We start from the raw sequence: 15679 nt of genomic DNA on the forward strand, positions 1-15679 counted from the left end.
TTTATCGGTTTTTTCTATATATTTCGAAAATTACTAGAGATATCAAAAAATGTTGTATACAAAAGTTTTCTGGCAAAAAAGCTTTATTTAATGACATTAATAAAATAAAAAAAAAATTTTTTCTTGAAGTTTCTTGAAAAATTATTAAGAAATTTTTTTTTTTAATTTTATTAATCTAGTTAAATAGAGATGTTTTTACTAAAAAACTTTTGTATAAAACATTTTTTGATATGTTCAATAATTTTCGAGATATATAGAAAAAACCGATAAACTGTTCTATTGTGTGCATACATACATATATGAGGGATAATTTCACTCTAGAATTATTTTCAGGCCGAAACTAAAAATTTTTTAATTTATTTATCTATATATCTACGTATTGTGTATGCATGTATAGGTTGAAAAATTAATTTAAGAAAACCTTACATATTATAGTTTTATTAAAATTAAAATTTTTGAAGATTTTTCTCCCACCTTAATCCACACAATTAAATGGTTAATGATTAATAGTTTTATTTTAATTTGTTATTTGAATTTAATTATTATAATTTTATTTATAGGTACATTATAAGAACATTATTTTAATTTATTATTTATTTGATTATATTTTTGTAATCCAAATCAATGATTATCTTAAAATATATTTTTTCCGTTCTTAAATTTACGAAAAATCACTTAACATAAAAAATTGCGCATTATGTTCTGTAATTAAACAAAAAAAAATTGAAAAAATATAAAATAAAATAATATTAATTTCTTTATTTACAGAAAATAATACTATTTTAGAAACTATAATATTTAATAAAACTATAATATGTAGGGTTTTTTTAAATTAATTTTTTAACTTATACATGCATACACAATACGTAGATATATAGATAAATAAATTTAAAAATTTTTAGTTCCGGCCTGAAAATAATTCTAGAGTGAAATTATCCCTCATATATGTATTGTAACCGTAGATTTTATATTAGTCCGTCGGATAGATAAGGATCCGGGAAATCGGGCCGATGTAAGTGGCCGACGGCACACCTTCGGCGCGGAAAGCGGGAAATTCGCGTAAACACGAAAAATAGATTTAATTGGGCGCCAGGCGCGAGATTCGCGCCACTCTGAAAATTTACAAATCGCCAGATGATCTTTATAATCAGTAAAGCATCCCGAAAATTTCCGCGACGGCGATAATCGACTCGCTCAGATCGTCAGGGGGTAGAGGGGGGGGGGGGGTTCGGACGGGAGAGAGAACGGAATTCGAGACGCTATGTAATATCGCTCAAATGTAAGAAGCATTAAATATATTTGAACAATGATAAACGAGGATAGACAGAAAAATTAATTGTATAAAAGCTTGAGTGACATGTTAGGTCAAGAAAGAAAAATCAATATTCTTTCGATATACTACGGAGGGAACTCCGTTTTAGTGACGCCGAAATACAAATAAGCGAGGCCGTAATTCGATTCGAACAATATAATGCAGCGTATTTACGGCCGAGACGCGGCGCGTTGTTATTATTCCGCGCCTTTGAGACGACCCGACGCGGTGATATCGGGCGACACGCGGGACCCCGAAGCAAATTCGCACGTCTACGTGTCGAATAATTATTAACGCACGAGACTTAATAAGGTCCGTGCGACGTAATTAATTCTGATGATTCTAGGCAGTACAAAATTTCCGAAAACTCGCGTAGGTCCCGCGCGACTTTCTTTGAGATCGATCACGCCGGTCGTCCCTCGCACAATATTACAAAGAATCAGAAAAATGCGCGAATGATGATATGCGCGAGAAAGATTACGCTATTTCTTATGCGTGACTCTAGACAATTTTCCATTCTCCGATATAGAAATTCTAATAGACGAGAACAACACAGTAATTACGAGACGATACTTTGATTTTACATTAATGTAACGAAATCGCGGGGACTGTCGGCGTATCCGCGGGAGAGAGAGCCTCTCTTAATATACGCGCGGGAGAGAGCACGCGGTCGGCCGGGCGCCGGGGTAAATTCCACGCGGAACGAAACTTTAAATCAAACCTCTCGAAATATCGCGAAATTACACCGGTAAATCTAATAACCGGCCGCGGCCGGGACACGCTCCTCTCCCGAATACGGTACTCACAAAAAGAATTTAGCGGCTTTACAAGAATATAGGGCCGTTCGTCTCACCGGTAGCGATGGGTCCTTTGATGCTTCGGCATCCACGCGCAGGAACCTCTGCTCTCGACAACGCTCCGCCAGACAGTGACAAGCAAGAGGCCTGCCGGGATCACGCCGATAATAAATTGGGCATTTTCCACCCGTGGCGCTCCTTATCCTGGCAGGGCCGCCGGGTGTCCCGCGGGGCCCTGTTAATTTGCTTGAGAAAAATTTCTCTCGCTGTTCCTCTTTTCTTCTGCATTGAGTTCCGCTGTTCCTCTATATTGGTCGTCGGGAAGACTCCTACGAGCGCGCCTCTTTGCTGTTCCTCCTAAAAATCCGCCAGATCGATTGTTTGATCGATGGTGAAATTTCATGTATCCGGATCTGCGGAGGCTCGAGGCAGGGTGTCTCCCGCGCCTTTTGTTTCCGGGGCTCTCTCGCGAGAGAGTGGCCATCCCCGTCTCTTGCTGGAATCTCTGCGAAAGAAGGAACCCTTTATGGCGGTATTCCGGTTCTTAACGGGAGAAGTAATCCAGAAAATTATGTGAGAATAATATTTACCGGGCGTGATCCGGACTTGGTGGTCTCTGCTCGGTCCTAAATCGTCCTCTTCGTCCTCTCCGTCCTCTCACTCTTTCTCTCTTTCTGTTTCTCCGGTTGAGACACATACCCTATGCAAAATTGCTCGCCGAAAACGCAAAAATCGCTTAAACAAAAATTATAAATAAAGCAATTCGCGAAACGGATGCGCGGAGCGCATCCTCCGACGCGGTAGAAAACGCAAAAATGATTTTTCGGGTGCTCTCTCTCTCTCAAAGATTGGCGAGAGAGCAAAAGTTCCCGAATTTCCCGCCTTCCCGGCCGGGCCTTCGGCCCTTGTGACGGACAGTAAAAAATGTCACGTCACAGTATGTATGCACACAATAGAACGGTTTATCGGTTTTTTCTATATATCTCGAAAATTATTGAACATATCAAAAAATGTTTTATACAAAAGTTTTTAGTAAAAACACCTCTATTTAACTAGATTAATAAAATTTTAGAAAAAAATATAAAAAAAAAGGAATACTATAAGAAACAAAGGCCAACTAACGAGCAAACCAAATTATGATGTCACATTAATAAAATATTAAATTTATTTATCTTAATAAAACTTAAATAAAAATAAATTTAAATTACATGTATATACAGGGTGTCCGGTAAGTGTTGCCTCAACCGTCGTGTGCAGGTAAAGTGAGTTAAACCGAATAGAAAAGTTCTTTACCGTTTTGCGATTTTCGCAAATTATTGAGTTATTAAATAAAAAAGATCGGCCAATCCACGCGAATAGAAGCGCGTGACGAGAAACGTCCTACTGTAACACGATACACGAAGATTTTTCGAGCACGATTCGTAGACAGTCATCGTTCGCTCCTCCTTCCGCTTTGTCGCGCGCCATGTATCGTGTTACAGTAGGACGTTTCTTCTCGTCGCGCGCTTCTATTCGCGTGGATTGGCCGATCTTTTTTATTTAATAACTTAATAATTATATTGCGAAAATCGCAAAACAATAAAGGACTTTTCTATTCGGTTTAACTCACTTTACCTGCACACGACGGTTGAGGCGACACTTACCGGACACCCTGTATATGTTTCGACTGCACGGCTCTTTTTCAATATAATATAATGTTAATAATAATAGTTAATATAAATTTACATTGAGCCTCAGATTTGGTCAAAACATATTTAATATTCTATCGATAAATTAACGCAGATTTCTAATACGCCTATACTCTCGCTTTTACAATTGTCCTTTTAGATTTTTCAGTGATGTTAGATTGCAGAAGCCATTAGTGTCTACTCTTTCCATCTTTTTATTATTGAATTTTTTCCGAATTATAATCAGGAGTCGATAAAAGTTCCCTATTGTTAAATTGTTAATATGAAGTAGCTATCATATACATGTGAGTCATATCATAAATTATCATAAAAAGCAAATACTTACATATTTTATTCTGGCTATCAAGATATAATTTTTCTTATAACAACTCAGTTTAGTTTTTTTTTAACGCAAAGTTATTGATGTGTTACTCTGATCAACTCACAAACAATACTAATATAATAATAAGTCGGCATCAAATAATATACCTTGTCATGTCACCGATAATTTTTCAAGAACATCAAAATAATAGCTTTCCAATGACTCAGTGTGTTGGGAAAACTCTCGGACGTACGGATTCGTGCGTTTTGTTGTCTCCGTGAGTGACGCATGGCGCGCCGGAAGTAGAGGCGCTACGAGAGGCCGTCGGTACCGAAAACGAACGCGTGAAGCGCTGGCTTCTTGCTTCGTCCCGCCGAAACGAGTCGGCCATTGTTCCCAATTCATTCCTGAGAGAAAGACGCTGTTCTAAGCATTGAGTCAATTCTTTATCTGGATGACGAATATCGGACAAACACGAGTGTGGACTTCCTGGAATCTATTCAACGAACCCTGTGATAGGAAATATACCTTGGGTGTGGACAAAAGATGCCATAAATATCGCCTGATGTGGAAGGACGAAAGATTCCACAAATACCGCCTGAAAGGAAAGTACTACTATTTTGGGTAATGGTATCTCAAGGGAGTCCTTTAAGGTAATGAATCTGATAAAACTGGCTTCGCCAGTATTCACACAAGAGTGGGCTACGCTCTGTGTACATAGTTTGACGTTGTCTAACTATTCTGATAAAGACTGGCTTTGCCAGTATTCACACAAGCGTGGGCTTCGCCCTGTGTACATAGTTTGACGTTGTCTAACTATTCTGATAAAGACTGGCTTCGCCAGTATTCACACAAGCGTGGGCTTCGCCCTGTGTACATAGTTTGACGTTGTCTAACTATTCTGATAAAGACTGGCTTTGCCAGTATTCACACAAGAGTGGGCTTTGCCCTGTGTACATAGTTTGACGTTGTCTAACTATTCTGATAAAGACTGGCTTCGCCAGTATTCACACAAGAGTGGGCTTCGCCCTGTGTGCATAGTTTGACGTTGCCTGACTATTTTTACAAAGACTGGCCTTGCCAGGATTCTTATAACTGTATTTAATAATGTTACTTTTCTGAGTTTACAAGATACAATGTTATATTTAAGTTACTGTTCTGAGTTTACAAGATACGATGTCATATTTGAGTTACTTTTCTTAGTTTACAAGATACGATGTTATATTTGAGTTACTTTTCTGAGTTTACAAGATACAATGTCATATTTGAGTTACTTTTCTGAGTTTACAAGATACGATGTCATATTTGAGTTACCTTTCTTAGTTTACAAGATACGATGTCATATTTGAGTTACTTTTCTTAGTTTACAAGATACAATGTCATATTTGAGTTACTTTTTTGAGTTTACAAGATAAGATGTTATATTTGAGTTACTTTTCTGAGTTCATAAGATATGATGCTATATTTGATTTATTTTACTGAGTCTAGAGGTTTATCCGATACTCAAGATATTTATATTTGATTTGTTGTACTAAACCTATATGGTTATAAAAGATTTAATATATTTATGTTTGATTACTTTAACGAGTTAATGTATGTCGTTAAGATATTCTATGTGATACATTTAACTAATGATTTATGATTTCTATATCTTATTTATTAATATTCATTGAGCGTCACTGTATATGTATATATGTGTTTTATTCTGAATCAATAATCTATTATATCCGTTTTCTGAAATTGAAGTCATTTGAAATGTTGCGGAGTCAATCGATTGAATAATTATATTAAGTTCTTTTCTTTCTATTCTATGATGTGATATTATTTAGTCATTATATTTAGCGATTTCTTTTTATTCTGCTATATTATATACATATTAACTATCTCCGCATATGATGTTTGATTAATTTGATATATAATATTTGTCAATATGATTCTGAGTTTATTCATGTTTTGAAGACTTATCTATGTGTATACGTGTTTATGAAGGTCTTAATAACGAGTGGTTTTCTGACAATTAATTTTTTTTTTTTTTTTTTAACAGTCCATTAATTACCCCTTTTAATCCGGAACACAGTGTCTTTTTTTTAATTAATACTATTTATGTGTTTCTTAATATGTAACATTTCTAATATTAATCTTTTTTGATAATTACTTTCATAATCCAATATTTTCGTATTTTCCCAATCAAAAGAATGTGATAAATTTAAGATATGTTCCGAAATCACCGATAGTCTTGTTGAGTCTGACTTAATATTATTTCTATGTTCTTTAATATGGGTACATAGTTTCCTTTTTGTTTGCCCTATGTATGTAGCTTTACAATCATTACAATTTATTTTATAAATTACATTCGAGTTATTTAATAATTCATTTTTATCTTTTTGAGGTTTTATAATACCATTCAACCTTCTTATACACCTGTATCCTATTTTTATATTAGATTTTTAATTGATGACGCAATTAGTTCTGATATTCCTTCGATGTATGGATTTGCAATAAATTTATAATTATCATCTCCATTTGTGGGATTATAATGTGTTTCTTAATTGATGTATTTACGTTCAATTTATTCGTTATTAAAAATTTTAATCTACGGTTTATTTCATTAAAAATAAGGTCAAGAGGATAACCATTGTCAATTAACATGTTGATAACAAACTCTAAATTTTTTTTATGAAAGATAGGATGGGATAATAATATTGCCCTATCTACTAAATTATTTATAAGAAAAAACTTTATCGTTTTTTTCAAACCATCTTATATGCCATAAAAAAGGTGTTATTTATAAGATGGTTTGAAAAAAACGATAAAGTTCTTTCTGAAAAGGTTTTTTTATGGAACCAATCGATGTGTATCATATTATTAATGACAATGATCGATATATCCAAGAAATTTATTCTGTGATTATCCTTTCTTTCCATCGTGAATTTTAATCTGTTATGGTAACTATTAAAACTATGTAATACATTAGTAACGTTGCCTTCCGGAATAAAAATTAAAATATCATTGACGTACCTAAAATAATAACTTACATCTGTATTTAATGTATTAAGAACGGTCGTTTCAAGATCCGCAATTACAGGAGATAACGAAGACTCCATAGGAGCCCCAAATATTTGTTTATAATTGACCTTATTAAACGTAAAATATGTAGACGACATAATAAATTTGATAACATCAGTAAAATCTTTTTTAGAAATATTGGTTTCTTTCTCTATATATTCCCATCTCCTATTTATGCTATTAATTACAAGCTCAAGAGGAACATTAGTAAATAACGATGTTACATCTAAAGACACTAAAGTTTCATTGTTCTTTAGTGAGACTTCAGATAGCATGTTACACAGATCATAACTATTGTTAACATGACTCTTAGCTTTAGGGATCGCGTCTGTAATAATTTTTTGTATATAAATTGCTAATCGATGTAAAAATGTGTTAATGAAAGAGACTATAATTCTAAATGGTACATTTTTTTTGTGTAATTTTGGTAACCTATATGCTTTGGGGAGAAGTGAATCACTCGAATGTAATGAATAATATTCTTTTTTTGAGATTATATCCTCTTTTAATCATTTTTTAAAAAAATTATTTAGATCTTTTTCTATCTTAGCTATCGGATTTATTTTGATTATTTCGTAAGTATTTTTATCATTTAGTAACTCTTCGACTTTATCGATGTAATATTTACTATTCATAGCCACTGTGACATTACTTTTATCTGACTGGGTGAATATGATGTCCGGATTATCCTTGCAAAATTGTTTCGTTTTTTATGCATATCCAGTAATTTTTTGTTTATATGATTTTTGTTTCTTTGATTTATTATTTAAATAATAGGTAAACTGAGGGATCGCGATGTTGCGTATTGTGATAAGATTTTTTATGCTTTTAGAATTACAATATCTTTGATAAACTCGTGTATCATCTTTTTTTTTATTTTGTATAGGAAGACTAAAGTTATTCCCAAACTGTAATAAATTTATGACATCAGTCGGGATTGCTCTATCAGATAAGTTGACAAATCACTTGTCATTTGTTTGTTCTAATGGATTCGCTTTCTTATGTGTGAATTTTTCCACTGCTATAAAGTTATTAATCTGAGAACTCCTATTTTTTGTTGGCTGATGGCCTAAGGTGCCGTCTTCGTTCTTTTTAACGAACATGTCTAGAAAGGGGAGCTGATTATTCTGTTCTATTTTCAATGTGAACTGAATACTGCGGTGCTGGGAATTTAGAAAGTCGAAAAATTGAGGAAGCGTTTCTCTGCCATAACTCCAGATGACAAAGGTGTCATCAACATATCGAAACTATGTAGAGAGTTTGAGAGGTGCGTTTTTCAGGACTTTATTCTCAAAATGTTCCATGAAAATGTTTGCAATGATAGGTGAGATGAGGGATCTCATTGCTGCTCCGGAGGTTTGTTCATAGAACTCTCCTTGAAATTGGAAATAGGTTGAGATTAGGTAATGTTCTATTAATGGGAAAAATTTGAATCAATATTTTTAGAATTTTTAATAATATCTAGAGTGTCTTGTATTGGAACATTCGTGAACAAAGATACTATATCAAAACTGACAAGAATGTCATTAGTTTTGTTTTGAGTTTGGTAATCTTGCTCACAAAGTCTGTTGAGTTTTTAATGTGAGAATCATTGAGTCCTGTAAAGGTTTGGAGAGGTTTGACAAAAAACTGAGCTAATTGATAAGTGGGTCCTCCGATATTGCTAACAACAGAGCGTAATGGAACTGAATTTTTATAGATATTTGGGAGACCATAAAGTTTGGGGGCTGAAGAGTCTCGGGGATTAGCTTTTTAGTTGTTTGGGGAGGGAGACCTGCATTCTTGAGAAGCAAAGAAGTTTTTTTCTTTATGCTGGAGGTCGGATTGCGTTTAAGTTTTTTATAGACATTGTGGTCTGAGAGCATGGCCTTGATTTTGTTGCAGTATTCATCTTTATCCATAGCTATTGTGGTGTTTTCCTTATCTGCCGGTAGAACAATAATCTTATTGTTCTGTTTGAGACTACAGAGTGCTAGTCGTTCTTCCCTGCTTATATTTTGACTGGGAAGTTTGGCTTTGTGAAGAACGTTAGTAATTCGGTTTCTAATATTGTTGCTTGTTTCAGCGGGAAGGTGGAAGATAGCCGTTTTAACTTGGCTGATTATTTCTTCCGTAGGAATATTAGTGGGGGTGATGGCAAAATTAAGTCCTTTGGCAAGGATAGAAATTTTAGAAGAAGAAAAAGCTTGACTGCTAAGATTTTTTACTGTATGTGTGGATATTGGAGTTAAGGTTTCTGGTTTGATTTTATTATATTTGTTTTTCTGTATTCGTGTTCTGGCTTTAGCCGAGCGAATAGCTTGTTCATATGTTACTCTATCTAGGATTTGCCACAGTGTAGTCTAATGAACTGGAGAGGAGAAGGTGTAAATTAAGAAGTTTTAGAAAAATTTGAGGAGAAATTTCAAACGTTTAGGGCGCCCATGGGCTCTTTGCTGTCCCCAATAGTAGCCGATCTGACTATGCGCGATTTGGAGAGTAGAGTGATAGGGGAGCTTCCTTTCGGTCTTCCGTTCTATGTGCGTTACGTTGATGATTTTGCATTGGCGATCCCTTTCTCGACGAGTCGGGAAGAATTAAGACGCTTCAACGCATATCATGATAGATTTACAATTTACCATCGAGAAGAGGACGGGCGACAGACTGGATTTCTTGGATGTTACGTTCATCTTGAATGAAGGTTTTATTGAATTTGATTGGTTCCATAAACCAATCCTGTCCCGAATCTTGATCCTAGCACCGTTTTCGGGAAGATACCTGAATTTCTACTCCTGTCACCCTCTCTGCTATAAGAAAGGCACTATTCCTGGTTTAGTGGATAGAGCATTTTGGCTGTCACATCCGAGATTTCACAAAAAAAATCTTGAGCTGGTAATTGGCATTTTGCGTAATAATGGGTTTCCATTAAATTTAATTTTTGATACGCTTTGTGAGCGGCTCAAGACGTTGTTTGTTAGAGCGCGGAATATGGACTCTGATTATGATAATGGAGTTACGGATGTCTGTTCGGTGCCCGTCACATATTTCAATATACCATATGTACCTAGATTTTCTGAGCGGTTTGGTCAAGTGGTCCGTGATTTGGATGTAAAAATGTCTTACACGGGTATGAATAAGCTTCGTTCGTTCATCTGCGTCCATAAGGATACAATATCTAAAGATTGGCATAATAATGTTGTGTACAAAATTTTGTGCAGAAATTGTGATGCGTTGTATGTGGTCCAGACAGGCAGACAGTTAAAAACATGCATTAAGGAACATAGAAATCATATTAATAGAAATCATAATTATAGAAATATTACACGGAAATCCGTTATTACGGACCACAGACTTGACGGCCATGAATTTGATTGGGATAATGTTGAAATTTTGGATGAGAAGCCTTTCTTAAAGAAGAGACTTATTGCAGAAATGTTGTTTATTAGGCGTCAGAAAAACGGTTTAAATCGTCAGGAGACACTGAGTGCCTAACATCAGGCTTATATATCCATTGTTACAAATATGCCTTAAATTCATTGAAATTCAGACCTTGGTTACGGTTATTACAAATTCTCTTAGAGTCATAAAACAAGGCTATAAACTTGTTAGTGAGGCTTTTATATATTTAGGTTTGATTCTCTCCTAAAGGGCAATGAACCGTTGTTCAACAACCAATAAATAATCGCACATCTTGTTTTCGTGCCTTATTTGTGCGCCGGACGCGTCCGAGTTAGGTAGCGTGCGGGTATGTGTGTTGTGTCTGTGTGGGTAGTGGGTCTCCCATGAGAAAGGCTTACTAGCTACAGTCAGTATGGGTTACCTTTGAAGGTATTATTACTACCTCATTATTCTGTGATATTTGTCCGGCTGGTGGAAGTTTGGAAGGCCCACTATACGTAATGCGTTTGAGAGTTTGCAAATGATCAGACAGTTTCTTCATTATGGTTTGTAACTTTATGTTCCTATTATACTGAAGATGGTCCAAAGAAAGGACCAAAACGTTTATACTAAATAAACTTGTTTATAGTACAAGTTATTGTGTTATTTTTTGCGCTCCTACATCTTGCGCTTGGCTCTATAAGCCGTGTTTAGATTTGTTTTGTTTTAATTAAAAAACCTTAATAGCTAAGATTAATATAAATATGATATTTTAAATCGGCCAATAAAGCCCAAGCACGAAAAATTAATTCTTTGGAACGGTATCTCTTGGTTTGAGATTATTAAAATATATATTAATTTTTGCAAGTAATTATTTTGGCTATAAACGTAATTTTTGATAAGATATATTTGATAGCGACTAATTTTTGTAAAGAACTTGATGGTGAAAGATATTCAGCTTTTTTTACGTCTATAATGTCTTGTTGTGTGGGTAGGAGTGGGTGGGAGAGGGTGAGTGTGGATGGATGTGGACGTGGGTGGGGAAAGGTGGGATAGGATGGAATAGGTTCAAGAGGGTGCAAGAGAGTGGGAGAGGATAGGAAAGGGTGAGAGGGCGTGAGAAAGCGTGAGGTTAAGCAACCATTTGCCTTGGCTGTCACCCATTTCGACAAGATGGCGGCAGGACAAGTCCGACGACGTATCTTAATAAAAATGTGACACATTTTTGACCGAAAAATTTCTAAAAAGATTTATATTTTTGCAATCAGTGCAATTATCAATTTCGTCGATGTTATTTTACGCGGAAAAATTCACGCTTTCGATAATATGGCCATATTTTGAAAAACATGTTCCGGTTCATTAGATATTTTAAATCATTGTTTCAAATATTCACGAAATTGTGTTAGTTCCGGTAAAGGATACCCAGTAGCGTTCTTTCAGTTTTTTTCAAATTCTCTCGATGTTTTCTCTATATTTTCGATACCTTTTGATTGAATTTAAAAAAAGATATACTTAGCGAGACACTACCGCGTCTTCTGATGTATGGACGCAATAGGTTTTTTCTCTCTTAAGGAGCGGAGAGGGGGTGCACTTTTGGCAGATATAACTTAACCTATTTCTGATTTAAAACTAAAATATATACATACATGTGCGTACAGGGCCGCCGAGAGGTTTGCCGGGCCCCAGGGCTACTATCTCAGACAACATATCATAAATCGAGACATCACTTAAGATGTCTTAAAGACGTCTTTAAAAAAAATTTTTATTACGTTTTTAGAATGCCTTATGTCTTGATTTGACATTATGTCGTTTAAAGTTACTGTCCCTCCTTGAAAAGCAACTCTTTACGAATTATAAAAAAAAGATTCTTTTTGTCATCAAAGCAAACTGTAGAAGTCGGTAGAAAACTCTTCACAAAGTACAGTCGGTGAAAATTAATAAGAAATACGAAATACTACTAATAAAATATATATTTACTCGTATATAAATACATTGCACACGGAAAAGGCAAAACTCCCTACAATTTGCATTAGACAAGCTGGCTTACATTATTACACATATTGTACAATGACTTTATTCAAATATTGCATTTTCTGGCCTTTTTGAAGCAAAATCATTAATTAAACTTTTCATGTTGACTTGTCTCGCGAGTTCAGCTTCCACAGCCAACACACCCAGGCTGGATAGCCTATCCTGAGACATGGTGGAACGCAGAACACTCTTAACTCGCTTCAGAGTAGAAAATGACCTCTCAGCACTAGCCACTGTTGCGGGAATTGTTAGGAAGAAGCGGAGAGCAATGCACAAATTAGGAAACAAACAAGCAAGATTCGTTTTTTGAAGAGCATTCAGTAGTTCTAAAGGTTGTAGAGCTTCTTCGCCGAAATTTGCAACGTAAACGGTTTTCAAGTCCACAAGCTCATACTGCAGATCTGTAGAATACTTGTCCACCAGATTAGTTGCTCGTTTTTCAATTTCATCGTTTAACATAAAGCGTATTTCCCAAAGGACGGAAAAGCTTTCACAAAGCTCTTGCATAGATTTAAAGCGCTCAGTTAGGTCTTCAATCACTTGGTCTAAAATAACATAGAAGACTTCTCTTTTGAATGTCACATCTGCAGTTACTTGTCCTGCTCCGTCTTCATCTTCTTCTTCGTCTGCCATTCTTCTTTGCTTACGACCCCTCTTTGTTTCCTCTTGGAAAGATTCTGGCTATCCGATATTTTTTGCCACGATGACAGCTTCATTCAAAATATTCTCCCATCCTTCATTACGTAAAACTTGCAACTCTGCTATTAAGCTACTCAAATTTTTACAAGCAACATCAACTGTTGTCCCTCAAGCCTGAATTATTTTATTGACTATGTCAATAGGTTTTAAAATTTTTACCCAAATTGATGCCATGACTATACATTTGAATGTCCGTACATAATTCTTGAGCCCATTGACGTCACGTTGAGACTCTGCTGATAAGTTGAGGCATGACAATTCATTTAGTGCTTCCGCTATTTCTGGGAGATGAGCAGCAAAAGGTTTTACACTCTCGATTCTGGCAGACCAGCGAGTTTTAGAAGTTGAGTGCAGAGAGTGACCTATTTTCTTCTGTAATATTTCCCATCTTTGGGGACTGGAACTAAATAGATTATACAATTTTTGTACAACTCCGAAGAATGTAAGGGCAGCACTACAACTCTCAGCTGCATGCACTCCGCAAAGATTGATAAAGTGGCAGGCGCAGACAGAATAGATCGCTAGATTGTTGAGAGCCAGTATTCTCGCTTGCACTCCTTTATAAGTACCTTTCATGTTGCTGCCGTTGTCGTAGCCTTGTCCTCGACAATCTGCCAAAGGAATTTTAAATTGCTCAAGTTTTGATACTATAAGCTGGGTAATGGCTTCCCCTGTTTTTTGAGAACAATCAGCAAATGTCAAAAAACGCTCTTTAACTTTATAGATTCCTCCAGCTTTATTGATCAAATTTACATATCTTATTAAAAATACAGTTTGTTCAATGTGAGCAGAGTCTGGGGTTGCATCCACAATTATTGCAAAATACTTTGCCTTTTCATGTTCTCGAAGAATATAATTTATTACTTCGACTGCACAGATATATATAAACTCGTTCTGAATATCTGCTGATAAATAGTGTACCTGTAGTCTTGTACCGGTTTCTTGGGAGTGGCGCACTTTCCGTAGATGGTCATTTAGGATCGGATCATATATTGCTAAAAGTTCGAGAAGTCCAAGAAAATTACCATTGGAAAGATATCCAATTCTATTACTGTCTCCGCGAAAAGCCAAACCTCTCTCACATAGAAACAAAGTTACATGAAATAATCACTTTAAGATTTCTTTCCACACTTCTTGCTCATGTTGTATAGACTTAAACAATAAATCACTCAATGAAGTATCCATTTTTAACTTCCTCTGTTCTGTTTTCCATGCAATGTAACAATTCTTGTGCGAAGCACTTCTCTCATGTTCAGGAACTTTGTCATGTAATTTCTTCCACTTTTGTGTAGTGGAATAACCTTCAGATGATGTTAAAGCTGATCGTTGAGATTGTGGAAGTTTGCTGAAAATTCTGCATGGCAGACAATAGAGAGCTTCCTTTGTTCTACTCCATATTAACCAATCTCTAGGCACAAATTCATCATTTGCTAGTTTCTTCTTAAAGATGGAGATCAGCAGTACACTTCCTGTATTATCTTCTGGAAAATTTTCAGGCAACTTTTCGTGCGATTTTTTAATATCAATATCAATGTTAAAGGTGCGCGATCCTACATCGAAATATGTCTCAGTCTCAGTGATTGGCGATGCTGAAGACATTAATGTTAAATTACTTGGAAGAGTATGATTATCAGTATCAGCATCAACGCAAACAGACTGAATTTTGTCTTTATGTGATGTCGAAGGTTTTGACGTTGAAAAAAGCTCTAATGAAGCTGCAGCTTGAGAAGTAGAAAGCTTTAAAAATCTAGACAAGGAAAGTTGTTTTTTTGATGCATCTTTAAGGTTTTTTTCCCACTCTTCTTTTTCCTTCCTCTTTTGTGCTCCTGATTTATGTTTGTAGCTCATTGTTAACACTTTTATTTTAAACACACACTTCCTGTCAAGCGCAAATGCACGCGACTTTGATTTAAGCGACAAGCGAACTGCAGATTTCGACGGCGCGCGACGTAACATGAGAACGCTGGCAGAGATAACTGCCGGCTGCCGGATAGTGGTTTGTTTTATTTTCCGATAAACCGATTTTGGAAAAGAATAAATAAGAGAGCGACGCGAGTCAGTCAATTAGTTTGCAGCTCGATTCTATGCAAGTCACATCGTGTATTTAGCGAGCTTCTACAATACAAAATGTAAAACAAATAAGACGATATGATTCGATGTGTCTTTGTGTCTAGACTATATGTGCTGCGATCGACATCTATAAATTATAATTTATAGAGTTTAACATAAAGAGATAATTGATGAGCGATTGAGTGCAAAAAGTATTGTTGCGTCCTCGGGACGCCTCTCGCTCAGTCACTCACACACAGTCACTCTCACTCGCGCGCGAAATAAAGACACTCGCATAATAGGGAAATGAACTTTAATATGAGGAACCAATACACGAAACCAATGAAATATAACAAATAGTGCATTCGTAATGCAAAGA

General features: G+C 35.6%; 2 protein-coding genes across 2 annotated transcripts; both read right to left on the reverse strand.

Annotated features, from left to right (window-relative positions):
- Window positions 1-12594: 12594 nt before the first annotated feature.
- Window positions 12595-13185, reverse strand: LOC114931656 (uncharacterized). The gene has a single exon (XM_029315510.1). The coding sequence runs from the start codon at window positions 13183-13185 to the stop codon at window positions 12595-12597; it is 591 nt and encodes a 196-aa protein (XP_029171343.1).
- Window positions 13186-13359: 174 nt separating this feature from the next.
- LOC146719916 (uncharacterized) lies at window positions 13360-14225 on the reverse strand. Its single transcript, XM_085489410.1, has 2 exons — window positions 14141-14225; window positions 13360-13922 (listed from the first exon to the last, which is right to left on the reverse strand). Exons 1-2 carry the CDS (start codon window positions 14223-14225, stop codon window positions 13360-13362), a joined length of 648 nt encoding a protein of 215 aa, XP_085345536.1.
- Window positions 14226-15679: the final 1454 nt, after the last annotated feature.

The sequence above is a fragment of the Nylanderia fulva genome, unplaced genomic scaffold (assembly GCF_048542155.1).
Source record: "Nylanderia fulva isolate GAGA-0341 unplaced genomic scaffold, ASM4854215v1 Scaffold82, whole genome shotgun sequence".
In the NCBI taxonomy this organism is placed as follows: Eukaryota; Metazoa; Arthropoda; class Insecta; order Hymenoptera; family Formicidae; genus Nylanderia; species Nylanderia fulva.